The sequence below is a fragment of the Nuphar pumila genome, chromosome 15 (assembly GCF_984573655.1).
Source record: "Nuphar pumila chromosome 15, dmNupPumi1.hap1.1, whole genome shotgun sequence".
In the NCBI taxonomy this organism is placed as follows: Eukaryota; Viridiplantae; Streptophyta; class Magnoliopsida; order Nymphaeales; family Nymphaeaceae; genus Nuphar; species Nuphar pumila.
The window spans coordinates 57,879,633-57,907,505 of NC_143263.1; the positions used below are offsets into that span (position 1 = coordinate 57,879,633).

A 27,873-nucleotide genomic window follows, 5' to 3' on the forward strand; every position below is an offset into this window, starting at 1 on the left:
TAACCATGTCCAAGATAAAAATATTGATATTTGGCATCAAAGACTTTGACATCCAAGTTTCTAAAAAATGTACTCCTTTCCATTTGGAAAGAAATTTTGTAATGAAAAACATTTTGTTTGCAAGAATTGTATTTTTGGCAAAATGAAATCTACTCCTTTTCCAAACCGAACTTTTGTGTCCAAAAGACCTTTTGAGTTAGTCCATTCGGATGTTTGGGGTCCTTCCCCCGTCATGTCTAAAGGAGGGTACTCCTATTACGTCACTTTCATCGATGACTACACTAGGTATGTATGGATCTACTTTCTCAATTTAAAATCCGAAGTCTTTGATTTTTTCAAAAAAATTCATATGATAGTTAAAAATCAATTTTCAAGTAATATCTCTACTCTTAGATCTGATTCGGTGGAGAATATTTGTCAAATGAATTTCAAAAATATTTAGAAGTAAATGGAATTTGTCATCAAAGATCGTGCCCTAGGACTCCCCAACAAAACGGCTTGGCCGAAAGAAAGCATAGACACATCATGGAAACCACTAGGACACTCCTTATTTCCAAAGAAATTCCAAAGAATTTTTGGGCCGAAGCGGCCTTAACCTCAACTTACTTAATAAATAGAATGATATCTTCATCCTTACAAAATACATCTCCATACGAAAAACTATTTGAAAGAACACCCGACTTCAATAGATTAAGAGTTTTTGGATGTAAATGTTTTGTCCTTACTCATAAACGGGACAAATTATCTCCTAAAGCTATTGAATGTGTTTTCTTGGGTTATGGAGAAAATCAAAAGGGTTTTAGATGTTTTGACTTGAAAAATAACAAACTCTATGTATCCAAAGATGTAACATTTTTGGAAAATGAAAATGGTTTTGTGAAAACTAAAGATATTGACGAAAGTGAATATACTTTTTGGTTTGATCTTCTATCTCAAGAAGATGAGACTCCTCAAGAAGAGGAAATCTCTAATGAGTCTTTGAATGACCTAGAGAAAATTCCTCTTGATAATGTTATAGATGAGAATAATAGACCAATCCAAACATATGTTAGGCGTGGTCAACAAACTCAGATGAGCGCCTTAGAAAAATACTCTCAAGGATCCAACATAGAAGAAACCTCTTTAAGGAGATCTAGTCGGATCTCCAATCCTCCTAATAGGTTTGTTTCCTATGAGTCCCTAACTCCAAGATATAGAGCATGTCTAATTGCGTTGCATTCATTTCATGAACCCTCACACTATAATGAGACCAAAGATATTCCCCAATGGGTTGAAGCCATGAACTTAGAGCTTAGTGCTCTTGAAAAGGCAAAAACTTGAGAAATAACTTTGTTACCCACTGGAAAGAAATCAATAGGACGTAGATGGGTCTTCAAAATCAAAACCAAGAGTGATGGTTCATTATAACGTTATAAAGCACGGTTAGTTGCTAAAGGATATGCTCAGGAATATGGTATAGATTATGAAGAAACCTTCGCACCTGTTGCTAGAATAACTAGTGTTAGGACTCTTATTGCTATTGCGTCAGTGAAAAAATGGCCTATCTATCAACTCGATGTTAAGAATGCATTTCTAAATGGCGAATTAAATGAAGAAGTTTACATGGATCCCCCACCTGGAGTATGTATTGGTAAAAATAAGATTCTCAAACTTAAAAAGGCATTATATGGTTTAAAACAAGCTCCAAAGACTTGGCATGATAGATTTAGTAATGTAATGACAAGTTTGAATTTTCGTTCATGTTATACTGACACTGCTTTGTTTGTGAAAAGTGCAGGGTCTTCAGTAGTTATTTTACTACTTTATGTTGATGATATGATCATCACAGGAAGTGATGAGCAAGGCATTAATGATATTAAAAAGGTTTTGAAAGAAAATTTTGATATGTCTGACCTTGGTTTCTTAAGATATTTTTTAGGAATTGAAGTGGCGTACTCTCCTCGAGGGTACATTCTCTCTCAGATGAAACTTGTTGCTGACATTTGTTCCAAATCTGGTATCTCCGATGATAAGAAGACAGAAACCCCAGAAGTCATCAATGCAAAATTAAGGTTGGAAGATGGAACACCTCTCGAGGATCCTACTCCCTACCGGCAACTTGTTGGGTCTCTAACCTACTTATCCATCACACGGCCAGACATTGCTCATGCCGTCCACTCTGTCAGTCAGTTTCAACATGCACCTACAACCGTGCACATGAGTGCAGTCTTAAGGATTGTCAGATATATCAAAAATACCATAACTAAGGGAGTTTTTCTTTCTTCTGCCTCATCACTTGATTTAATTGCTTATACTGATGCAGATTGGGGAGGAAATCTCAAATACCGAGTCTCAACTACCGGATTTTGTGTTTTCTTCGGTGACTCTATGATTTCGTGGAGATGCAAGAAGCAACACAAAGTATCCTTGTCCTCGACGGAAGCAGAATATCGTGCTATGGCCACTACAACCATGGAGCTTGTATGGCTAAGAAGCCTCCTCAGTGATATGGGCATTGTCATCTCTACTCCTTCCAAGATGTGTTGCGACAACAAAAGCGCAATCTATATTGCAAGCAACCACACCTTCCATGAGCGTATATTGAGATGGACTGCCATTACGTTCGTGATGAATACCTAAGAGGAACCATAGCACTACCTTACGTCACATCAGCATACCAGTTGGCGGACTTCTTCACTAAGGCTCTTGCGGCTCCTTGGTTTTTGTTTCTCCTTAACAAGCTTTCAGTTATATCCCCGTAAAGCTTGAGGGAGGGTGTTAAAATACATGTAATTCATATATATATATATATATATATATATATATATATATATATATATATATATATATATAATACCTGATAGGGGTATTTTAGTCATTTCACAAGTACCCGATAGGGGTACTTGTTTTTCCTCTTTCATTTTTCCTTTTGTTTTTTTGTAAAACATATTTTTTATTTTTATGTTTTTTGCTCACACAAAAGGGGCCCCACCATGTAGTCGATGGGGCTCCCAACGGTCACATTTGTGACCGTTGGGGGCTCCCAACGACTACATGGGGAGCCCCTAGGTGGCTCTCCTTTTAAGGCCTCTTGGCCATTCTCCCTCTCCCTCTCTTCTGTATAAATAGGGGTGAACCCCTCTTGTATTCTTCACTCTTGAGAGCTCTCTCTCTTTCAATAAGAGACATTTATATTTTTATGTTGTGTTGTCTCTTGTGGGTTTGGGTATTAGCCCTTTTTGTTTGCTCATTAATGGATGTTGTAAGTGTTTAGTGCACTCTTTGCTTTTCCGCATATTTCATTACACCTTCCAATGTAGTGCAAGTAATTACAGACAATGCAGCAAATTGCAAGTTAGCAGGTGAAGAATTAAAACAAACGTACAAGTATATTTTTTGGTCACCTTGTGTTGTGCACACACTTAATTTGATCTTCAAGGATTTGGCACATGAGTTTCATTGGTTGGGAGAAACATATTTGTAGAGTAAAGAAATTGTGAAGTATATCACAAATCATTCAAAAGCACTAGCAATCTTTAGAAGCAATGAAAAATTAGAATTAATAAATATTGCAAAAACAAGGTTTGCTTCACATTATACTACTTTGAAACGCTTGCTTGATGTGAGGGAGAGCTTAAGGCTCACATTAATTTCAGATAGATTGAGCGATTGGAAGCAATCATGCATGGATGAAATTATGAAAAAAAGGGTTGTTACAACAGAAACAATTGTTCTTGATGAAGAATATTGGGATTCTGTACGTTTAGCATTATTGATTACAAAACTCATCTATAAGATGATTAAATTTTGTGATCAGGAAGGCCCTATAATTGGTGAAGTGTATGAAGGCATGGACAACATGTTAGGAAATCAAAGACAATCTAAAAGGACAACCAGATTTATATGAAAAGATTCATAAGATTGTCTCAAATAGATGGGATAGAATGAATGTGTCTCTCCATAGTCTAGCCCACATGCTTACTCCAAAATATTACGAGTCGGAGTATCTCAAAATCCCAACAACAGGAGGCGTCAAACGAGTTTCTCCTGGTAAAAATTTAATTCTATCTATTTAATAAAGTTTAAAGTTAAATGATTTAATTATTTTATTATTTCATTTGCATTTTCTTGTTATAGTTACTTAACATTTTTTTTTGCAGAAAAGGATAATGATATCTTAGACGGTGCAATGCTTGCGCTTGAAGTCATATCTTCTGAAAATGAAGAGTTATCTACACTTTATAGGTCACAACTTGTGGCTTTTGCATCAAGAAGTGAAAGATTTAGCCGAAATGCAGTACGAATAGATGCACTGAATCCTACAATGTCAGTGCTTAATTGGTGGCGTTTTTATGGTGGTGATACACCGGAGTTGAGAGCATTAGCCATTAAGGTTTTATCTCAACCTATTAACACATCTTCTGCAGAAAGAGTGTGGAGCACCTATAGTTACATTCACAATGTTAAAAGAAATAGGCTCAATGAAGATCGTGCTGATACCTTAGTGTATATTCATTCCAATCTTCGATTGATTGACAAGTATAATTAAACTGTGTTGTACTTTTGTTTTGGTATTTTTTTTCTCTTTTTTTATCATTGATTGTTTATTAACATTCATATTTTATATTCTTGTTATAAAAGGTGCAACAATCGCTATAAAGAAGGGCCTAGTCGAAAATGGGATATCAATCCAGAACTTCCTATTGTAGAAGAAAATACATTGAGATTAGAGGATATGCGATGGAGAGATTTGGATGATAGTGCACAACAATCAAGCACTATTTCCAAATTCAAACATAAATATGCACAACCAAGAGCTCTATTACCTCCAATAATTATACGTACAAATGAAGTTGAAGAGGAAACAAATCAATCCATCAGAGCTAGTAGAACTGCAGATATACAAGAGCGACCATCAGTTCCTCATGGTCGGATTGATCATTTCTTTAGCCGGAGACCTAGGCAAGGTATGTTGATATTGTGTTTTTTATATTTTAAATTATGGTTTTTGAACATTTTAACTTTTTAACGTATTCATTATAGGAAATGAAGGAAGGAGCAGAAGACATGGTCGTGGAGGACAAGATGCACGTGATGATGCAGAAAGTTCGCGATCTATTGCTAACTTGAAGGGGAAGAGAAAGATGACAGATTAATGAACTCTTGAATTATTATTTTTTTTTATGATGTAGTTGGAGTAGTCCAACTTAAAAACTTTTATGTTACTTTTTTGTCATGGTCTTATAATATTTTTTTGGTATACTTTTATTTTGAATCTTGCATGATGAAGTGAAGTAGTGGATTATGTTAATTTTAAGGTTAAGACTTAGAGTTTAGAACTTTGTAGCTTATAATTTACAATTTAGAAATTTATAGCTTCTTAGGTCGCTTCCGGTTTGCTTCCTATGTCGCTTCCGAGACGCTTCGCGGTTCGCTCCTAAGTGGTCCCACGCTTCCCGCTTCCTAAATTTTTGAAAGTGCCTCGCTTCCCGCTTCCCGCTTCCCGCTTCCGCTTCCCGTATCGCTTCCCGCTCCCGCTTCCTCGACTAGCAACTCTGGCCCTAACCCATAGGGCCTCTCCCATTCTTTTTTTTAACCTATTAAATTTAGGTCAAATGGGAGCTTTGACCCAAGTACTATGAGGTGTGTGCCTCACTATGCATGGACCCTTTCAATCAATGGAAAATGAGTCAATAGATTATTTTGAAGCAAAGATTTTCATTCTATCAAGTACAAGCAGAACTAAGTCAACCACCTGACCGCGTTGCACATCACCACGTTTTAAACCACGCAGAAGAAGACCCACATTGTCTCCAGCCTAAAAAAGCATGGTTAATTCATTAATTTATAGAAGCCAGCTAAATCAAATGAATTCTAGAAGGGGGAAAAAGATTTACTTGTCCATGATCCAGTATCTTCTTGAACATCTCTACACCAGTAACAGTACTCTTCAAGGGACCACTCTGGAAAAAAAAAAAGAAATTGATAACTCATTCTCTTAGTACTAGAAAATATAGAGGAAAAGAGAACTCTGACAAATAACCAGGACTCTAAGTCCAATGTGACCTTAAGCAACCCAGTTCTGCAATGCATCAGTTACAACCATGCATAACTGACCACAAAGTTTGTATATACAAGTTCAACATGACCAACTGGGCCTCACAAGGTATCATGAACAGGAAAATTAAATCAACATTATCCCACATATTGATACTCCACCTGAGTCAACCCTGAAATCTCAACATCCTCTCCAACTTTAATAGTTCCTTGCTCAACACGACCAGTCACAACTGTTCCACGACCCTGTACATAAAGAATAAACAAGATAGAAAACATCTAACCCTGAAGATATGGTGCCAGAAAATTAACAACGCCCTCAGCAGTTTCACTGACACTCAACAATAATGAGTTATTATCACATTAGCAAGACAACTTTAACAATTAAACCACACTAAGTGAGAGAAAAAAACAAAAAAAGAGAATCAACATGTTTTCTTTTTATCTCTGAAAACATAAATCCACCCATGAATGAGGTCCTACTGCAATGTTACAACAGAAGCTCCATATGAGAAGGATAGAACTAGCTAATAGCAACTCATAATAACTCATAAGTGTTAAAAGTTATTCAATATAACAATGCTCCTAAGAGGAGCCCATGAGGGCTCCACTCATCTGGTAGGGGCAACTCATGAACATCACCAAATTGTTATATAGTCAAAGTTGGTGGCTAGGCAGCTAATCGCCCTAGGGACCGGATCAGCGCGCGCCTAGCCCAGGGCTGTTAGACGCTTTAGACTATAGCCTAACTAATCTCTGCCTAATCATAGCCTTGAACCTTTTCTTCGATCATCTATATATACATGTTTTTTCAGATACATGCTATGTTAGGCACTAACATGCTTGCGAGTGTTGGACATGTATGAAGAGTCAGACACGACAGGTTTTGAAAAACTAGACATCAGTCGGTTTGGACATCCACTTAGGCTCTTTTTGGGAACCATTGTTGAAAAGGAAAATGAGAGAGGCAACAAAATCGACCGATTTGGCAACATCCACGCAAGGATGTTTTTGAAATCTGTTGATTTTTAATGTCATCGTCCCTCCCAACCCCGCCCAGGTATTCGTCTTTCCCCTCCAAAACTGCAGAAACAAGCAACAAAAATGACGAGGATTCCATGAATCATCTGTCGCCGCTCCCAACAACGGCTCCCAAACAGAGCCTTAGTTTCACCCACGCTTCATCTTGGTCATGGATAGACCACTCAAGTTCAGGTGCACAAACAGTGACAATTGCCAAGAGCAAAAATAAAAATGCAGATCCAGGTTTGCATATTCAAGATTAAATAAGATACTTAAATTAAATGATACTGAAATAAAATACTAGGATTAGGAATAGTAATTGAATTGTAGTAAACATTTGTATCACGCATTACCCTATTCTGATAGATTGCAGCTTTGCAATGAAATCTTTCACAATTGGATTCCAGTTAGCAACTTATGTTTTTTCTCTCTCTTCTTCCACATTTTTGCCTTAGGAGTCTAAGACATGTCTCAATCCTAGTGTGGTTGATCATCTTCTCAAGCCAACTACTAATTATTGCCTTGGTAAGCTATTGCCTCACCAACTAGCTAATCAGACGCAAACCACTTTGTCATTTTCACTATGGTATAAGGGGGGCCGTTACATGCCCAAAAATGTTTGATTGTCGTTAATTAGATGCTCTCTCTCTCTCTCTCTCTCTCTCTCTCTCTCTCTCTCTCTCTCTCTCTCTCTCTCTAGTGGGCGGCCACTGACAATTTGTTGCCAGGCAAATGCTGATCGGCCACCCTAAAAAACATAGCAAAGAAAGAGGGGGGGAGGCAACCACTAAAGACTAGCCATGAGGGTGAGATGGAGGGTCAAGACAGGGATGACCGCCACCAGCCGGCCAATGAAGGTAGAGGAAAGATGAGGTGGGTGGTAGTGCACGGTATAGGGGAACAAACGACAAGAAAAAGAGTCAGGGAAGGGCGGCTAGGCCTAGGAGAGAAGAAGAGCAAGGCAGGAAGGGCAGTTGCTGCTGGTTGGGTCGGCCGACGGGCGGCCAGCAAATGTAGAGGAAGGCGTAGGTGGGAGAGGAGTGGGGATGAGAGAGAGAGAGAGATGCGTAATGTTGAACACCCAAGTTGTTTAACATATTTCGGATGCAAGCGCTTAACATGTAGAAAAATGACCTTTAGCGACATGCAGTGTGTACCGCGCATTCGATGGAATTTGATGCCTAGGGGGCTCGTTGATGCCCCTTTTCATATATACATACATATGTACATACATTATATATATAGAGAGAGAGGGTAGCGTGTAAGTTCTTGACCATCTCCCTTAAAAAACATATTTTATATGTTTTTTACTTAATTTAAATCCGTAGATGTGATCTCTATACTTTAATTAGTAGAAAATATATATTAGTTTAAACATTTTCTATGTTTAGATGTGTTTTTAGCTCAAAAAAATCAATGGTTAATGTTACACCAAAAACTTAATAAACTAAAAATCATGAATTCTTGTTAAATTGATTTGATCCAAAGCATAATTCTTAGTGGTAAACACATCTATAGGTTTGGATTAAGCAAAAACACATGCAAGTGCATTTGAACGATCTAGGACATAAAATGGTATGGAACCTACCAGTGTTATTAAAAACGCGCCCCAAGGCGCAAAAAGCATGCCTCGCCTCAAGGCGAGGGCCTTTGTGCCTTGAGGCACAGGTACAAAGTGCAATACCCCTGAGGCATGTGCCTCATAGGCCTTGAGGCGCGCCTCAGACTGAGGTGCACACCGCCTCTGTCATTGCTGGCTTGAACGTGATGCGTATCATCAACGAGCCCACCACCACTGCTATCGCCTACGGTCTAGACAAGAAGGCCACGAGCGCAGGCGAGAAGAACGTCCTCATCTTCGATCTCGGCAGCGGTACCTTCGATGTCTCTCTTCTCACCATTGAAGAGGGTATCTTCGAGGTCAAGTCCACGGTGGGAGACACCCATCTTGGTGGGGAGGACTTCGACAACCGGATGGTGAACCACTTTGTTCAGGAGTTCAAGAAGAAGCATAAGAAAGATATTACCGGCAACCCCCGACCCAGCAGCGCCTTATCCCGCCGGAACTTGGCCACCCATGAGTTGGATGCCTGCCGGAGGTCGGCCACCGCCGACGGCACGTTCGGATCCGACCTGTCCATCGTCAGTGTCGCCGTCACCTTCCCGATCACCTCCGCCGTCTCCCTCGTGTACTCCTCGTCTGCTGCCACCGCCGCTGGTAGTTTCCCTAGCAGCAGCAACAGGGCTGTCGCCGCTGCTGTCGGCGTCGTTGTCGTCGTCGTCGTGAGAAGGGTTCGTCGGGTTAGGCAAGTGGTCGAGGCGGTTGGGTGCAGGAGGGCGCGGTGGAGGTTGGTTGTCCACTTCCCCTGCTATGGTTGGGTGCGAGCGTTCCTTGAGCTGCGAGTAGGGCTCAACGGGTCAGGCTTGTATCGAGTACCCGACCCGATCTGAATCTGAACCTGAATTCTGGGATATGGCATGAAAAGTACCAAGTACCCTAATAATATTCAGGTAGTGCAAGACGGGTTTGGGTTATGATTTATGCCGGGTATGAATCCAAGTATTTTATATGTGTTTTGAGTAAAAATAAATTTATGAAATTATGCAGGTCTGAGTTTGATATTCCATTATCGTGACTGGGCAAAAACTGAACCCAACAATTTATTATATGGGCTGGTTTGGGTATACTCTGGGTCGAGTACCCAACCCGTTGATAGCCCTAATTGTCAGCGAAGTTGTCAGTGGATCGGGTTCAGGTTGAATCCATTTTGTAATTGAAATTGAAAGAGGAATTGAGGAAGTGCATGGGCTGTCAATACTATGTCAGATATCCAATCCATTCTGGGTGTATCTGAATTCAACCAAACAAAGTATAGTTGGCTCCTAGTAGGGCTGAGACTCAGCTCGTCGTTCAATGTAAGAAGTAGTGTCACAAATCTCATAATTTTCTTGGCAAAGAAAATACAATAATTTTTGACAAAAAATTGTTTTATGAAAATTCGTTTGTTTTTCTGCAGTTCATGCGCAGAATAATACGTTTGTTTTTCTCATATTTTTTCAGTATTTATTTGAGATTTTTTATTTCCTGTTGGTTGTTGCTTCATCAATAAAGATTTTTTTTATTTTTTTATAATTTTAGATATTTTTTATAGTTTTTTTAAAAAAAATACTTTGAGGCTTACGTTTTACGCCTCACCTCAGATTTTGGTGGAGTGTCTCGCTACGCCTCAACCCTTTTCACAACACCAGAACCTACACATTACTCTCTCTCTGTCTCGCTATATATATATATGCTACAGTCGTTTGTACATATAATCTAGCAGAAAACACCATTTTCAACTTTTTTGCAGATTTTGTGTGGATCTAAACCCATAGATGTGATCTAGATAGTTTGTTTAGTAGTAGCTTTTAGATTATGTGTTTGCAACATGTAAACAGGTTTCCCAAGGGCTTTAAAAATCAATGGCCCACATTATGCCAAATTTTCAAGAATCAAAAGATCATATTTATACGTCGAAAAAATATAATCCAAGGTATGTTTCCTAGCAAACAAAACATGTTGAACACATCTGTGAGGTCAGATTGAAGTTTGAACTGATGCAACTTGCATCTATGATTTCCCAACTAGATTGTATGAGTTATAGACGATAGCAAATATTTATCAGAGAAAGAGAGAGAAATAATTAAGTATATATATATTTCAGAAAAAAAACTTCCCTCTCCCCTGTATGTGACATCACATAATTTAATATATTTTCCCTAGTTGTGGAAAAGGAGAGTTGGTTCTCAAATGGAGCTGACTAGGACTTGCTTATGGTAACGAGTTTTTTTATTGACTAGCTTGACTCTTTCACCCTTGAGTAGCAACCAGAGAGAGAGAGAGACCCTTCTATATAGTAAAGTGGTATTCTGACTCATTCTCGTAGAGTTGGGACCTAATAAAATAACTAAAGAAAAAATAAGGTTTAAACCAAGATGACATAAAGTGTCCAACATCAGATGCTTCGTGTCTAAAACACTCAAAGGTGTCGGACACGTGACATTGAGTGTCCATCTTTTCTTGGACACTTGTATATTAAAAAAATCAAGTGTCTAGGAGTGTTAGTGTCGGCGTCCAAGTGTCGGACACTGACACATTGGTCCTCCAGAAGTGTCAAGGTAACATAGATTATATGTATATACCTTTTTATATGTGTGTGTGTGAATGTAGATGCTAATATATATTACTGTAAATTCCGTGTTTCCTTAGCCTTTTGTTTTGGTCCTAGAAGGCTCCTAGGTCCTTTTGGACGTATGCTGCATAGGCACCAATTAGCGCTTTTAACTACATAGCCAAGTTGATAGGTCGTTACAAGTTTGAAACCCATAGGTACACTCCCTAGTGGGCAAAGGGGACCTGGGCTTCTATACCAATGAACTATGTATGAGAGGTGGTTTTCTCCAATTATCAGAAAGAAAAAAAATGCTACGAGAGAAAAAAACCACTTCTGCCAATGTCATGTTAAAAGTTTGCACCATACAATCTCAAGTAATCGTTTTTAAACTTGTATACATCTTTAGTGGCATTAGAAGTCACCCAAACATCAATTCCATAAGTTTGCAAAGCTGATGGTGCACTTGCAACTTTGCAAAATTAAGGAAATTCTCTTCTAATGAAGCAAAGTTTTAGCATGTTAAGTGCGAGCAAAATTTGCGGTCCATGTCAATCAAACATTCAGGAGTGCCCAAACAAACGAAGCTCTTAGCCCAAAAACAACTAAGACGGACATTGTTCAATCTCTTTACAAAATTGAAGAAAAATTCATCAAAGGCCAAGTAGTTTGGTGAACAATAGCCTTTCTATAGAACTAGTAATGAACCTGCCTACCAGTGGAGACTGGAGAGCAGGTTCTCTCAAGGCTATCTGGGACTTGTAATTTGACAAAAGGTGGTGTACCAACCAAGCAGAGTGGCCAATAATAGATGTCTCTCATTATAACTGATTACTAACAGTACTAGAATTCGGAACTATGGACTTTAGGCATTCCTAACAGTACTAGAATTCGGAAATCAATGAAAGTTCAGGGTCTGTGGACAGCACCAGAACATACCCTTTTTTTGGATAGTCCAAGGGGGAAAAAAACCCATCACCGGCTGGCCTCTGGTTATTAAAACCCTTGAGGTCCCCCCCCTGGCCACCGAGATGTACACCCAGCTTTGACCTTGCGGCAAGGGACGCCACCCATGAGTTTCAAACTTGTGACGTTCACAAGATGCCCCTCAGATGAGCGGAGCCCTTGTGGGCAGCACCAGAGCATACCCTAAAGTACCCTGAGACTAGTAGTGTAACTACAAGGTCAACTGACGGTAGTTGAAGAAGATTATAGCTGCTTGTGCATGCACATACACACACATCACCCCCTCAAAAGCCAAGAACCCTTTTCCGTCCTTGCCAAACATTTTTACTAAAAGATGCACTTGATGCATAGCATCAGAAAGGAGGGGACAGGACACTAAGCAAATTCTTTAGTTAAAAATGGAGCACAACCATCCCATTCACTGATTCTTCCCGATTCATCATCTGAATCGAGAAGAATTGACTGACTCGTCTAACTTTTCCCAAACTAAAACCGAAAACAAAAGATAAACAGTTTGCACAATCTGTCAAGTTCCATAACTTTGGTAGTAACAGTATCCAACAGAGATCAAACATGAGAAAATTGCTAGAAGAAATACCACACTATATGTTTGCAGACAACAAATACTAAAAATTTGGAAGCTGTACCAAGAATTTTACCTGAATTGAGAATACATCTTCAATAGGCATGAGGAATGGTTTGTCAAGTTGCCGTACTGGTTCAGGTATGTATTCGTCCACAGCATCCATTAATTTCAAAATGGCTTTCTTCCCTATTTCTTCATTTGTGCCTTGTAAGGCTGATAAGGCTGAACCCCGGATTATTGGAATCTCGTCACCAGGAAACTTGTAAAAGCTTAGAAGCTCTAGAAAACAAAATGAACATGTAAGCCCATAAAACAAATTTGAATAGAACAGGTTGAATTAGAAACAAGTTACAACCTGTGCACCAAAAGTATAGGACAAGGAAATGGTACTAGCTAATATTGATTGGCATGACTATAAATAACTTCACAACTTGCACAAAATACAAATCACTTTTCGAGTCATATTTATCCAGTGTTATGTATACTTTCTTAACATAATTTGTTTATATTTTGCAGACATATTATTGAACCATTCAGTTTAGTCAACCTTGTGAAATATAAATAACAATTACCAATTGTGTCAGAGATAGGTCATGCCTGATAGAAGTATCAGAGTGACAACAACAACAATAATAATAGATCATCTGGAAAATACCCCGTAGCTCCATCTCTACAAGTTCCAGAAGCTCTGGATCGTCAACTGCATCAACCTTATTCAAAAAGCACACCAGAGATGGCACTCCTACCTAGAACACACAATATGAACTGTTATTTTGCTCTACAATGGAAACATCCATATCTAGCTCACAGAAATGGAGTAGCAACCTGACGTGCAAGCAAAATATGCTCCTTTGTTTGTGGCATTGGCCCATCAGGAGCAGATACGACGAGTATCCCACCATCCATCTGAGCAGCTCCAGTAATCATGTTCTGCATTTCACCAAACCTTACATATGTTACCAAAAAACAGAAGATAAGAAGCATGCATGCAAAGAATGCCATAAACAGGTATAAAGATATAACATTAATAACTATGGCCACTATCATTGCCGTTTCTGAAATGTTGCATATCACATGCCGATACCAACAACAGTCAGAGCAGCGGCAAGTGCCTCAGGAACTCAACCAAGAAGCCATACAAAGCAAAGGGATATCCCACCAAGCAAAGAACAAAAGTTTCAGCTGATTGCCAACTAGTCATGCTTATATGAAATAAACAGATAACTTGAAACATAGTATGCTTGCCATCCCCATAATAGGACTACTCTTGCATATTCACAATTATGCAAGAGTAAAAGCATTAATTTCTACCATCAATGGCTTGAGAATTTTATGAAAATGCACTCCAGTAAATAGAAGTCTAACAGACTTATTCTCATAATACCACCTAGCAATACAATGAAAATGCCTGGATTGACTGATCCACAATTTGTTGCCTACATGAATCCATTGCCTAGGCATATCAAGGATGACTTAGTTTATTAATGACCAACTCAGATGGCCATATTACTACAAAACTTTCTCATTTCTCACATAAGTTTTGACATACCATGAGCCTTCTACCACTAAAGTTCTATTTTATCGGTTGACAAGGGAAAGATAAGGTATGATTCTACAGCTAAAATTCATGACAGAATATATAGTTTGAAATGTCCTCTTGCAATTTGCAAGGTCATGCAATGCATACAGAAATAAATGAAAACTAGTTTGCAAAAAATTACAAGAAGAAAGTTATAGTACAGCGTGCTTGCCGAATGGTACCCATCTGAAAAGATGGCAGAACATGGATGTATTAAACATCGAGTGGTTTTTCTGTTAACTTTTATTACATGTCATAATAGAAACATTAGCACAGCCATATCCCAAGAGATAGAGCAAAGATCTGCATCCAAGGGCAAAACCTTTCAGGTGGTTATTATTTATGGACTGCAGTCCTGTTGTCAGGTTGAGGTTTTAACCATAGTTATTGGAAGCACTCAGAGCGGGCAGTCCACTTTCTACTTCCCAGGAAGCCCAATGGAAGTGGGAAGCCACCCACTTCCAAAATGGAGCATGCAGCAGCCAGAAATCCAGGTTCCAATTATGAGGATTTTGAGTCTTTATATTGAAGAAATAGCAGACTCTAGTTTAAGCAATTGGGATTCTTGAAGCAATTATTTTAGTTTTGTTACCAAAAAGTACCATCTATCTCTTATAATGTTTATTTAGGTTTATTAATACTTAATATACATTGCAGAATACATTTAATTGATGCATAATTTTTTCTTCTTAAAATCTTTAGTATCTACATGTACAAAGTAAACTTAGTTTGCAAATGTCATTCTTGCCTCAGGTATTGCATATACAGCCACTGCTTTTAAATGTTGCATGTTTATTTTCATATTGTTCTTTTAAATAAAGTGAGTTAGGGTGTGTTCAAGTTTTTTTTCTTACTTTTCTCATCTCTCCATAACTTCACACAAAATTCCTATTTTGCTTCCCACAACTTCTCTTTTGTCACTTCCCTCCCACTTCTCGCTTCCCCTTCCTTTTAAGCTTTAAAATTGTTGTTTCCCACTTCCAACCACTTCCTGCTGTGGAAACTACAGTTTCAACCTACCGCGTTGGTATGCCATGTGCAGAAACACTTGAGAAAAACCTCCTTGCATCTCTTTTGAAATGCTCTTTGTTAAAATTGTGCATGTACATATATGTATTATATAAATATGTATCTGTATGTATACATACCTACTTATGTATATGTATTGTATACATATATACATATATATATGTATTGTATATATATTATTTTTGTTTTCTTTATTTTTTTATTTATTTTTTTGTATTTTCTGTTTTTTGTTGGTCAACACATGGGTTGACTAGCGGTACGGCTATGTGAGGAGCCTCTTGCCTTGTATAAATAGGGGGAAACCCCTCATTGTATGGTATGCATTTTGCATAATTTGTGAAGATAATAAAATATTATTTTTATATTTGCCTTCTCTTGTGTAAGCCCTTTGTGGCTTTTGTGAGTGTGCCCATAGTGACCCCTTTTGTGCTTGATCATTTTGGCTTTTTGGTGGACATCTTGTTCGTATTTGAAGGTTCTTGTTTCTTCACATGGTATCAGAGCAAGGGTATTCTTGCTCGTTGGTGGATAGCATTCACATGTTCGTGTGCTCGTGTATCTCTCTTTGGAGCTCTCCTTGAAGTTGGCTAGATTCTTTGCTCTGAGAGACTTCTCAAAGGGTTCACACTGCGGTGCTCATACTCTATCTACCTCTATCTTCTCTCTCTCATCGCTTCCTTCTCTCTATCTCTCACTCTCCTATCTTCTTTGTAAAAATGAAAGAGAAGGAAAGTGTCTCCATCATGCTCATTAAACTCAATGATACAAACTTATAATGTGGTCTTCAATCATGAAGCATCATATTTAGGGAAAGGGTTTGTGAGGATTAGTAGGTGGATCCGGTCCGAAGCCTAAACTTGTACTCACTAAGGTGGAGAACGAGAGAGAAGTTGTGCTTTTGGATGAGGAAAAAAACAAAGCTATATCTGATTACGAGAGAAAATGTAAAGAATAGAGAATGAGACATGCAAAGATTATGTCATGGCATATTAATAGTGTTGACATCAAAAACTGATCTAGTCTTGCGAAATTTGAGCATGCTAATAATACATGAAAATACTTAAAAAATGTGTATTCTCTTAAAAATATTGCACATGTATGCAATTTGCAAGACAAGATTCGAACTATGATCCAAGGTGATAGGAGCATTAGAGAATACTACAATGGATTATCCAAACTTTGGGAAGAGTTGGTCATTCTTGAACCAAAGTGCATTACCCTTTGGACATTGAACTCCGACAAAAAAGAAATAGATATGAAGCACTTTTATCAATTTATAAATGGATTAAGGCCCAAATTTGGAGCCACGAAGTCAGCTCTTTTACATAGAGAAAATTTTTTCTCTATTGTTGACACAATTGAAGAATTGAGTATGGAAGAAAATAGATTGAATAAGCATTCATTCAAGAATGTTAAATTATCCATTTTGGTTGTAACTAAGTCGAAAACCTACATGCACATACAAACCACCTCATTGGAGACAAGGCAACGAGTATGACAACAAAAGAAAAATTATTTGTTACTATTGCCATGAACCAAGACATATTAAACCTATGTGTCCTCAGCTAAAAAGAAGAAAGGAAAAGAAAGTGGCTCCGGTTGAATCACCACAAGAGACTAAGGACGTAAACAACTCACAAGATTCATCCATTAAAGTTATGTCCTTGTCATAATTCGTAGAAGCTCTTCAACCTCTTCTTAAAGGGGCATCTTCTTCAGCTGGAGTTGCGGTCTCATCTTACTCTAACCCTGGTAAGTTTCATTGGCTTCTTAATTCCAGTGTATCGTTTCACATGACCTCAAATCTTGATATTCTATCTGAATATCATATTAACCCAAGTGTACCTAATGTTTTAGTTGTCGATGATACATCTCTTGAAATCAAAAGAATAGGGAAACTTGAAAAAATCGTTCAAAACTCTAAAAAGATTTCAATTCCAAAAAATATACATATTCACAAATTGAATTTAAATCTCTTATTTGTTTCACAAATAACGGACCACAGTTATAACATCTCTTTCTCATTGAATAGTTGTTGGGTGCAGGATCGCAAACCAGGGAAGTTGATTGGGCAAGGCCATAGAAAATGAGGCCTCTACTACGTAGACTTTTTGGAGATGTCTAAAAATACATTTTGTTGTAATGTCCAAAAATTAGATTTAGATTTATGTCAGAGAAGATTAGGACATCCAAAATGTATCCAAAGTTTCATATTTTCCAAACTTGGAAAAACTTTGTAACATTGATAATCTTATTTTTACTTGTGATGATTGTACTCTTGACATGAATATAATATACATATTATAATAGCTTAAATACATAATATATAATATAATTGAAACACAAGATTATCAATTATATATATAATTGAAAAGCATAAACTATAACAAAAACAAGAAGACCGAGAGAGAAACAAGAATAAGAAGAAAAAAACAGGAAAAATAAGGAAAAACAAGAAGAAGAAAAAAAGGAAAAAAGAAAAGAGAAGGAAAAAACAGGAAGAAAAAAATAAGGAAAAAACAGAAAAAGAAGGAAAAAGAAGGCAAAAACAGAAAAAAGAAGAAAAAAAAGAAAAAAATGTATTTCTTTTTGTTTTGGTAAAATTTACATTTTTAAAGGATAAAATATGTCAATTGGGTACGGGTGCGGGTATGGGTACGGAGAGTACGATATATATATATATATATATATATATATATATATATATATATATATATATATATAGAGAGAGAGAGAGAGGAAAGAGTTTGGGTTTGGATCCATATATGATCCAGATCCAAACTCTTTCCTCTCTCTTTATATATAAAAGGGGAAGGGGGTTACAAATAACCCCTTTCCCCACCGTCTCTCTCTCTCTCTCCACAAAGGAGAACCAGAAGACGGAGGGGCTAAGTGAGGACCCAGCCCCGTTGCCTCTCTCTCTCTCTCGAGCAGATTGGAAGAAGGAGAAGGGGGTTGTCTGAACTCTGGTACTCTCTCTCTCTCTCTCTCTCTCTCTCTCTCTCTCTCTCTCTCTCTCTTTCTTTTTCTTCTACTTTTTCTTCCTCCTCTTCATCTTCTTCTTTTGTCTTCTTCTTCCTTCTTCTCCTCTTCCTCTTTCATCTTCTTCTACCTTCTCCTCTCCTTTCTTTTTTTTTCTTCTTCCTTCTCCTCCTCCTCTTGGCTAAGGAGGTATTGGGTGAGTCTAAAGGCGGTGCACCGCTAGGTAAGGATACATCGTGGTGGAACGAGGATGTCAAATTAGCTATTAAGGTTAAAAGAGAGTGTTATAGAAATCTAAGAAAAAATCGTGATAATGAGAATTTGGAGAAGTATATGATAGCAAAAAAGGAAGCTAAAAAAGTAGTTCGGAACGCGAGGGATAAGGTATATAAGGAGGTTTATGACAAGTTGGATACCAAAGAGGGTGAGAAGGATATTTATAGGCTTGCAAAGATGAGAGATAGGAAATCGAGGGATCTGGATATGGTTAGATGTATCAAAGATGAAACGCAAAGGGTTTTAGTCAAAGATGAGGAGACTAAGGAGAGATGGAAAGATTATTTTGATAAGCTATTTAATGAAAGTCATGCTCAGGATCTTAGAGACTTTTCAATTCCTTTTCATGAGATGAATCGTGACTTCATGCGCAAGATTCAAAAGAAAGAAATTATAGAAGCTTTGAAGAAAATGAAATCAAGAAGGGCAGTTGGCCCAGATGGTATACCTATCGAGGCTTGGAAATGCTTGGGAGAGAAAGGTTTAGAATGGTTGACAAATCTTTTTAACAAGATTTTGCGTACAAATAAGATGCCTAATGAGTGGAGGAAGAGTACTTTGGTGCCTCTATATAAGAATAAGGGTGATATACAAGATTGCACAAACTATCGTGGTATAAAACTCATGAGTCATACTATAAAACTTTGGGAGAGGGTGATTGAGTCTAGGTTGAGGAAGATTGTCATGATATCGGAGAATCAATTTGGTTTTATGCCTGGAAGATCAACTATGGAAGCTATACATCTTCTTAGACAACTTATTGAGAGAAATATAGAGAGGAACAAAGATTTGCATATGGTTTTTATTGATTTGGAGAAGGCTTACGATAGAGTACCTAGGGACGTTCTCTGGTGGACAATGATGAAGAAAGGTGTTTCTCTCAAGTACATTAGTATAATTAAAGATATGTATGAAGGAGTAGTAACCAATGTCCGCACTTGTGGAGGGGTGACAACCAATTTTCCTATAACGGTTGGGTTACATCAAGGATCTGCTTTAAGCCCTTTCCTATTTGCTATAGTGATGGATGAGCTTACGAGATCAATTCAAGAAAATGTGTCGTGGTGTATGTTGTTTGCTGATGATATTGTTTTGATTGATGAGTATAGAGCTGGGGTTAATGCTAAGTTAGAATTATGGAGACAGACATTGGAAGGAAGAGGTTTTAAGTTGAGTAAGAGTAAGACAGAATACATGGAATGTCGATTTAATAAGCAACGAAGTAGTGATGGGAGTGTAGTGAAGCTTGGTGAGCACGAAATACCGGTGGATGATTCTTTCAAATATTTGGGATCTATCATTCAAAAGTATGGAGAAATTGATGGAGATGTAAATCATAGGATAAAGGTTGGGTGGATGAAATGGAAGAGTGCAACTGGAGTGTTGTGCGATCGTAGAATGCCATTGTGGTTGAAGGGAAAGTTTTATAGGACGACTATTAGGCCCGCTTTACTATATAGTACGAAATGTTGGGCTGCCAAGAGACATCATATTCAAAAAATGAGTGTAGCTGAGATGCGTATGCTGAGATGGATGTGTGGAAATACAATAAAAGATAAGATTCTGAACGAGGAGATACGTAAGAAGGTAGGCGTTGCACCCATTGAAAATAAGATGAGAGAGAATCGTTTACGGTGGTTTGGACATATTCGACGAAGGCCTAATGATGCTCCAGTTAGAAGGGTGGAGAAATGGGAAAATATATTAGTTAAAAGAGGTCGGGGTAGGCCTAGGAAGACATGGATGGAGGTGATAAGAAAGGATATGAATGCTTTGAACCTCACCGAGGACATGGCATTGGATAGAAATGAATGGAGGAGAAGGATTTATGTGGAAGACCCATAATGATTTTCTTTGTTGGTTCATATCGCCGACCCCAATTGTTTTGGGATGAAGGCGTAGTTGTTGTTGTTGTTGTTGTCTTCTCCTCCTCTTCTTCTTTTTCTTTTTCTTCTTTTTCTTTTTCTTCTCTCTCTCCTCTTCTACTTTTTCTTCCTCCTCTTCATCTTCTTCTTGTGTCTTCTCCTTCCTTCTTCTCCTCTTCCTCTTCCTCTTCCTCTTCCTCTTCCTCTTCCTCTTTCATCTTCTTCTTCCTTCTCCTCCCCTTTCTTTTTTTTTCTTCTTCTTCCTTCTCCTCCTCTTACTTCTTTTTCTTCTTCTTCTTTCTTCCCTAAAGGGGAAGCTCGCTTTCCATTTATTCCCATTAATGGGGAAGTGCACTTCCCCTAAATGGGAAACACTCCTCCCCCACATGTTTCGGAAGTGCACGTTTAGGAAGCGTTGTGTTTCATACTTCCAAAGCGTGTTTCGGGAAAGCATGTTTCGGGGAAGCGTGCTTCCCCACTCATATAGGCGCTTCCAGTAACCCTGGGTTATACTTAATTACATTACTAAATAGTAGCCAAATACGATAAAGTAGATTTGTTTTCAGATATTTTTTATGATAATAATAATAATAGTATATCTGGGTATACTAAAGAAGTTTGTGATTGTCACATGGGTTCAAAATGGAACTGAAGTTCCAAAAGAAGAGGCAAACCACTTACAGATATATTTTTCCCCTAATCTTAGAGTAACCAATCTATATGCAAACCAAGGTTTTAAAACTCGTTGAGTCAACTCGGTGACTCGGCTGACTCGGCTGCGACTCGGCATTGACTTGGGTGAGTTCTAGGCGATGAATGATGCCCAAAAGCATAAACTTGATGATTTTATTCAAGTGAAGGCAGGGTCTCCATTAATAAAACAATATTGAAGAAGCTAATCTTATTGATAATGAAGGTGGTGATGGAGTTGACGACGAAGATGCAAGGGAAAATGCAACCACTAGTACTTCAATTCAGCTATTAATTTCTACTTCCAACTCAAGAATTGATTCAAATGAAGTTCCAAATAATAGCACTTTACCTCTATTTGAGATTTGACTCTTGACTTGAGATATCATATTTTGCAAAATTGGATGAATTGTGGATGTTTGAAATTTAATTGTTTTGGTATCAAGTTGGTGATAGACTTTGTCATTGTGTTATGATTATTAACTTTATACTTATGAAATTTGTAATTGTAATGAAATGGTGGTCTTCAACAAATGCACGAATAACTCACAAACAAGTGTCTATTGGAGACACTACAAGCATGACCCTTGAAAGGGTATAAAAAGAAGAACACTTGAAAAATAAATAATACTTTATTCATGAACAAAATGCTTAAGAAGCATAGTAATTTATATTGAAGGGGTTCACCCCTATATATACAAAAAAGTGGAAGAGAGAGGAGAGCTCATTTTGAGCTCTCCAAAAGAGACGTTGGACTGTAGTCCAACATCTCTTATTATAGCTGAGTCCAACAGCATTTATTATAGTTGTTGGACTACAGTCCAACAGCTATTTGCACAGTCAAGTTCCTGTTGGAACTTGACTGGATCAAATATCTAGCTTCTATTGAACTAGATGCTAAAAAGAAAATAAAGAAAAATAGAAAAAGAAAATAATAAAAGAAAATATAATAATATTAAATAATATATATCTATTACAGTTTACATTTTAACACTCCCCCTCAAACTTACGATACAATGAGCGAAAGTTTGTCTAAGAGGAAGTGAAATCTGGGAGCAACGAGAGGCTTGGTAAAGAAGTCTGCTAATTGATATTCTGATGTAACATATGGCAGATCAATGGTTCCATGTAAGTATTCCTCTCTGACATAGTGACAGTCTATCTCAATGTGTTTAGTGCGCTCATGGAATGTCCGGTTGCTTGCAATGTAGATCGCACTTTTGTTGTCACAGCACATCTTTGAAGCTTGTGTTGTTTTAGCTCCCATATCCGCTAGCAATCGTCTGAGCCAAACAACCTCCATAGTGGTGGTTGTCATGGCTCTGTATTCAGCTTCAGTGGAGGAAAGAGAGACTTTCTGCTACTTCTTGCACCTCCACGAAATTAAGGCTTCACCTAGGAACACACAAAAACCAGTAGTTGAATGTTTATTATTGGGATCACCTCCCCAGTCAGCATCAGTATATGCAATTAAATTTAATGAAGATGAAGCAGACAAAAAGAGTCCTCATGAAAAAGAGGATTTTAAGTATCTAATAATACGCAAAATTGCTCCCATATGCACGGAGGTGGGAGCATGCTGAAACTGACTGACTGTATGAACCGCATGAGTTATATCTGGCCTAGTAATGGAAAGATAAGAAAGAGCTCCAGCAAGCTGTCTATAAGGAGTAGGATCATCAAGAAGTTCTCAATCATCAATTTTCATTTTAACATTGACAACTTCTAGAGTGTCTACTTTCTTATCATCTGCAATTCCAGACCTGGAAACGATATCAAGAGCAAATTTAGATTGAGATATCAAATACCCCCAAGAGGAATAAGCAACTTCAATGCCTAAAAAATATCTTAATAAAACTACGTCAGTCATTTCAAAGTGAGTTTTAAGAAGAGATTTGATATTTGCAACTCCCTGTTTGTCGCCTCCGGTGATGATCATATCGTCCACATAGAGAAGAAGAAGAATGATGTCTGCATCAGATTTCTTAACAAACAAAGCAGTGTCAGTTAAACAAGGTTGAAAACCAATATCAAGCATAACATGACTAAATCGGTCATATCAGGCTTTTGGAGCCTGTTTAAGACCATAAAAAGCTTTTTCTAGACGAAGAGCTTTACCCTTAGGGATACTAATACCAGGTAGGGCTTTCATGTATACTTCTTCAACGAGATTCTCATTCAGGAAAGCATTTTTGACATCTAATTGAAAGATAGGTCATGTTCTAATGGAGGCCAAGGCTATTAAAGTTCTAACAGTGGTCATACGTGCCACAGGAGCAAATGTTTCTTCATAATTGATGTCATACTCTTGGGCATACCCTTTTGCTACTAAACGGGCCTTATATCTTTCCAAGGTCTCATCACTTTTGGTTTTGACTTTGTATACCCACCTACAGCCTATAGGTTTCTTACCTGGAGGGATATCTTGGATCGTCCAAGTATTGGCCTTTTCTAGTGCATCCAATTCTATTTTCATGGCTTCTATCCATTCTATATGATTTTTGGCTTGAGAATAGGATGATGGTTCAACATATGATTGTATTAATGTAATGGCGGCCATATACGTGGGTGAAAAAGATTCATAAGACACAAATTTTTTTGAGGTCTAGAGATTCTAGACGTTCTTCTAGGTGAGACTTCAGAGTATTTTTGTAAAGCACATGAAAGATTTTGCTCTATATGTCTTGAATATTGTAGACTAACATCCCTATGGATTTGCTCTTCATTATCATCATTTTCAACAACAATAGGACTTTGATCATTGTCAAGGTCACATCCAACATCACATTCATTGGATTTTGAAGTTGGATCAATTAAAAACGAGTATTCAGTGGCATCCTTGGATTTTTCAAATTCAAAGAAGCTTTTTTTTCCAAAAAAAATACATTTCTTGACACATATAATTTGTCATTTTGAAAATTGAAACACTTGTAGCCTTTTTTATTATCAGCATATCCTAAAAAGGCACATGGAATTGCACGAGGAGAGAGTTTGTCATTTTTGTTGGTGAAAACAAAACATTTGCATCCAAAGACTCTTAATCTAGAATAATCTGAAGTTAAATTAACAAGTTTTTTTATTGGAGTTGTATTCTTTAATGAGGAAGATGGCATCCTATTAATGAGGTAGGTAGCAGTTAGGACCGCTTCAGCCCGAAAACTTTTTAAAACTTGATTTGCAATTAGCAATGTCCTAGTAGTTTCCATAATGTACCGATGTTTGCGTTCGGCTAGGCCATTCTGTTGTGGAGTGTGTGGACATGATCTTTGATGTGTAATACCATGTAAATTAAGATAGTCTTTGAATTCGTTGGACATAAACTCTCCTCCTGAATCAGTGCGAAAAACGGAAATATCATTTTGAAACTTATTTTTAACCATTTTATGAAATATTTGGAAGTTAGCAAAGACATCAGATTTATGTTTAAGAAAATAAATCCAAGTATGTCTAGAAAAGTCATCAATAAAAATGACATAATATGTATAACCACCTTTGGAAATAACTGGTGCGGGGCCCCAAACATCCGAATGAATTAACTCAAGTGGTCGTGAGGAAACAAAAGTTCTACTAAGAAATGGTAACCTTTTCATTTTGCCAAGAATGCAGTCTTTACAAGAAAAAAATTCAGAATTACAAAATTTTTCCAAACTTGGAAAATATTGAATTTTAGACATATGGTCAAGTCTTTTGTGCCATAAATCCAATTCTAATTTCTGAATATTATAACAAAATGCATTCTTGGGTAATTCCAAAAAGTCCATGTAATAGAGTTCTCCTTCTCTATGGCCTTCCCCAATCAGCTTCCCTGACTGGCGATCCTGTACCCAACAAGCATGAGAAGAGAAGGATATATTACATCCATAATCAGATATTTGCGAGACAGATAAGAGATTCAAATTAAGTTTAGGGATACATCTAACTTCTGGGATAAAAAATTTTTTGGATTTTTGAAGATTTTCAAAACATCCTATTCCTTTTACTTCAAGAGATGTGCCATCGGCTGTAAAAACCTTTGACATACTTGAGTTAATTTTAAGACATTCGGATAGACTATTAACATTTAGGGTCATGTGCAAGGTTTTAAAACCCGTGACTCGGAACTCGTCTCGTTCTTTATTGACTCGTGACTCGGACCGGGTTTTGTTAACTTTTGATTTTAAAACAAAGACAATATATAAATTGTCATTTAAACATATAAAGGTTTGTAGAATGACTTAATTACTAGTTTAATTGATTAATAAGTAAAATAACATCAAGTAAAATTGCTCTTAATTCAAATCTCACATTTACTAAAGAAACTACACAAGCAGGAGCAAGTCTTTCAAGACAATATATAAAGAATGACTTAATTACTAGCTTCAAGAACTTTAATAGCCATGTTCGATCATGGTTTACATCCTGAATATATGGACATAGTTGTTGTGTTGCAGGGCCTCAGAAAATCCTTGCAAAATTTTGGGAACATTGAACTTTATCTTGATATTTGTAAGTGTGTTTCTGATGTAGGGTTGATTGGACCATGCCTTATATATCTGCACATAAATGCATATAAGCTTTGGATAATGAGAATGCTGTGATGTATGATAAATGTGGGCATTTTATGCTGTTGGTTTTGAACAAGCTGGCTGCCAACTATTGTGTAGGTCTCAGAGATGGTTGCATGAGGGATCAGTTATGTTAGCTGGATTAGTGGATTCACTCTATGTTCATTGAGGGGTACTGGGTTTGATTCCTTACCTACCAAAAGGAATGAATGATGGACATGTGAAATTTGATTGACTTTTACTAATTTTGTGATTTTATATTAAGTTGGTAAGCCTATTGTTATTATGCTATTTGTTCTTTGAAAAATGAACACTTACATATGAAAAAAATGCCCATAGCCTTTGAAAAATGAAAAAAAGAAAAAAGTGCCCAAAACTCGCCCGAGTCAACCCGAGTCAGCCCGAGTTAACCCGAGTCAAGGCCGAGTTTTCGCAGAACGAGTTTAGCTTGCCGAGTTGACTCGTTGGAGGGCCGAGCCGAGCCGAGTCACCGAGTTGACTCGGCGAGTTTTAAAACCATGGTGAAAAGAAGCACCAGAATCTAAAAGCCAAGGAAAGTTACCTAGACCGGATAAAGATGCAACTATCGCTCCAGTTGAGGCTTCGGTTGAGGAAGATACCCGTTTGAGAAGAGGTTGAAGGATTTCCATCAGTTGAGCCATAGACACAGGTGCATCTTGATCTTTTGACTCGGATTCAACAGATGCAACTCTTTTTTCTTCTCTTCTTTTTAACTTTGGACATTGAGGCCTATAGTGTCCCGGTTCATGACAATGATGACAAATAACTTTTCTTTTATCAAAGTCGCCGTTTTGCCTTCCAAAATGAGGCGGCTTGTAAGTACGAGTATGATTCCCCGGTCTAGATACAGCTAAAACTGAGTCATCATCAACTTTTGGAGTACTTTTTCTAAGTCTATTTTCTTCCATAGTGAGCTCTTCTATAGTATCAACAATAGAAGGAATTTTTCCACGATGTAATAGGGCCGATTTGGTGGATTCAAACTCCGGCCTTAGACCATTCACAAATTGATAGAAATGTTTCATATCGAGTTGCTTTTGGCGAAGCTCGATATCTTCGGCACAATGTCATTTGGGCTCAAGAAGAGCCAACTCTTCCCAAAGTTCGGACAACTCATTATAATATTCTCGAATAGTTTTATATTTTTGAGTTATTGTCCGAACTTTGTCTTGTAAATTGCATACATGTGCAATATCTTTAAGGGAATACATGTTTTTGAGGTATTCTCAAGCCTTATCGGCATGCTCAAACTTGGTTAGACTAGAGCATTTTTTAATGTATATGCTATTGATGAGCCATGACATAATTTTTGCATGCCCTATCCTCCACTCTTTCCATTTCTTTTCATAAGTGGCTAATGCCTTACTCTTCTCTTCTTCCGTTAGAGGAACCTCTTTATCACCCTCTTTCTTGGTAAGAGATAGTTTAGGTTCCAAATCGGAACCATCCACTATACCCCATAAACCTTTTCCCCAAATGTGGTGCTTCATAATCGAGAGAGAGAGAGAAAAATAAAAAGAAAAGAAAAAGAGTAGACAAGGGAATAAGAGAGGATACAAAACCAAAATTTTTTGTAGCACAAGTTCGCCTTTCTTCAAACAAATCTTCTTGAGCCAAGAACAGGTGATGAAACACCTTTTGTAAATGTGGCACGGAAATCGAGGCGAAAGCACTTCAAGATCTAAGGATTTCGTAGCTCTGATACCATGTAATGAAATGGTGGTCTTCAACAAATGCACGAATAACTCACAAACAAGTGTCTATTGGAGATACTACAAGCATGACCCTTGAAAGGGTATAAAAGGAAGAACACTTGAAAAATAAATAATACTTTATTCATGAACAAAATGCTTAAGAAGCATAGTAATTTACATTGAAGGGGTTCACCCCTATATATACAAAAAAGTAGAAGAGAGAGGAGAGCGCATTTTGAGTTCTCCAAAAGAGACGTTGGACTGTAGTCCAACGTCTCTTATTATAGTTGTTGGACTACAGTCCAACAACATTTATTATAGCTGTTGGACTACAGTCCAACAGCTATTTGCACAGTCAAGTTCCAACAGGAACTTGATTGGATCAAATATCTAGTTTCTATTGAACTAGATGCTAAAAAGAAAATATAGAA

The 27,873-nt window shown here is 37.6% G+C and overlaps 1 protein-coding gene across 1 annotated transcript in view; it reads right to left on the reverse strand.

The window, feature by feature from the left end:
* The window catches only part of LOC149815424 (elongation factor Tu, mitochondrial-like), a 66,675-nt gene that overhangs the window by 28,980 nt on the left and 9,822 nt on the right, over positions 1-27,873 (reverse strand). The window contains exons 5-10 of the mRNA XM_089989129.1: positions 13,588-13,692; positions 13,418-13,508; positions 12,836-13,041; positions 6,199-6,282; positions 5,877-5,942; positions 5,735-5,797 (exon numbers count right to left, since the gene is read on the reverse strand). Coding sequence (XP_089845255.1) covers positions 5,735-5,797; positions 5,877-5,942; positions 6,199-6,282; positions 12,836-13,041; positions 13,418-13,508; positions 13,588-13,692 — 615 coding nt within the window. The remainder of the gene's footprint in view (positions 1-5,734; positions 5,798-5,876; positions 5,943-6,198; positions 6,283-12,835; positions 13,042-13,417; positions 13,509-13,587; positions 13,693-27,873) is intronic.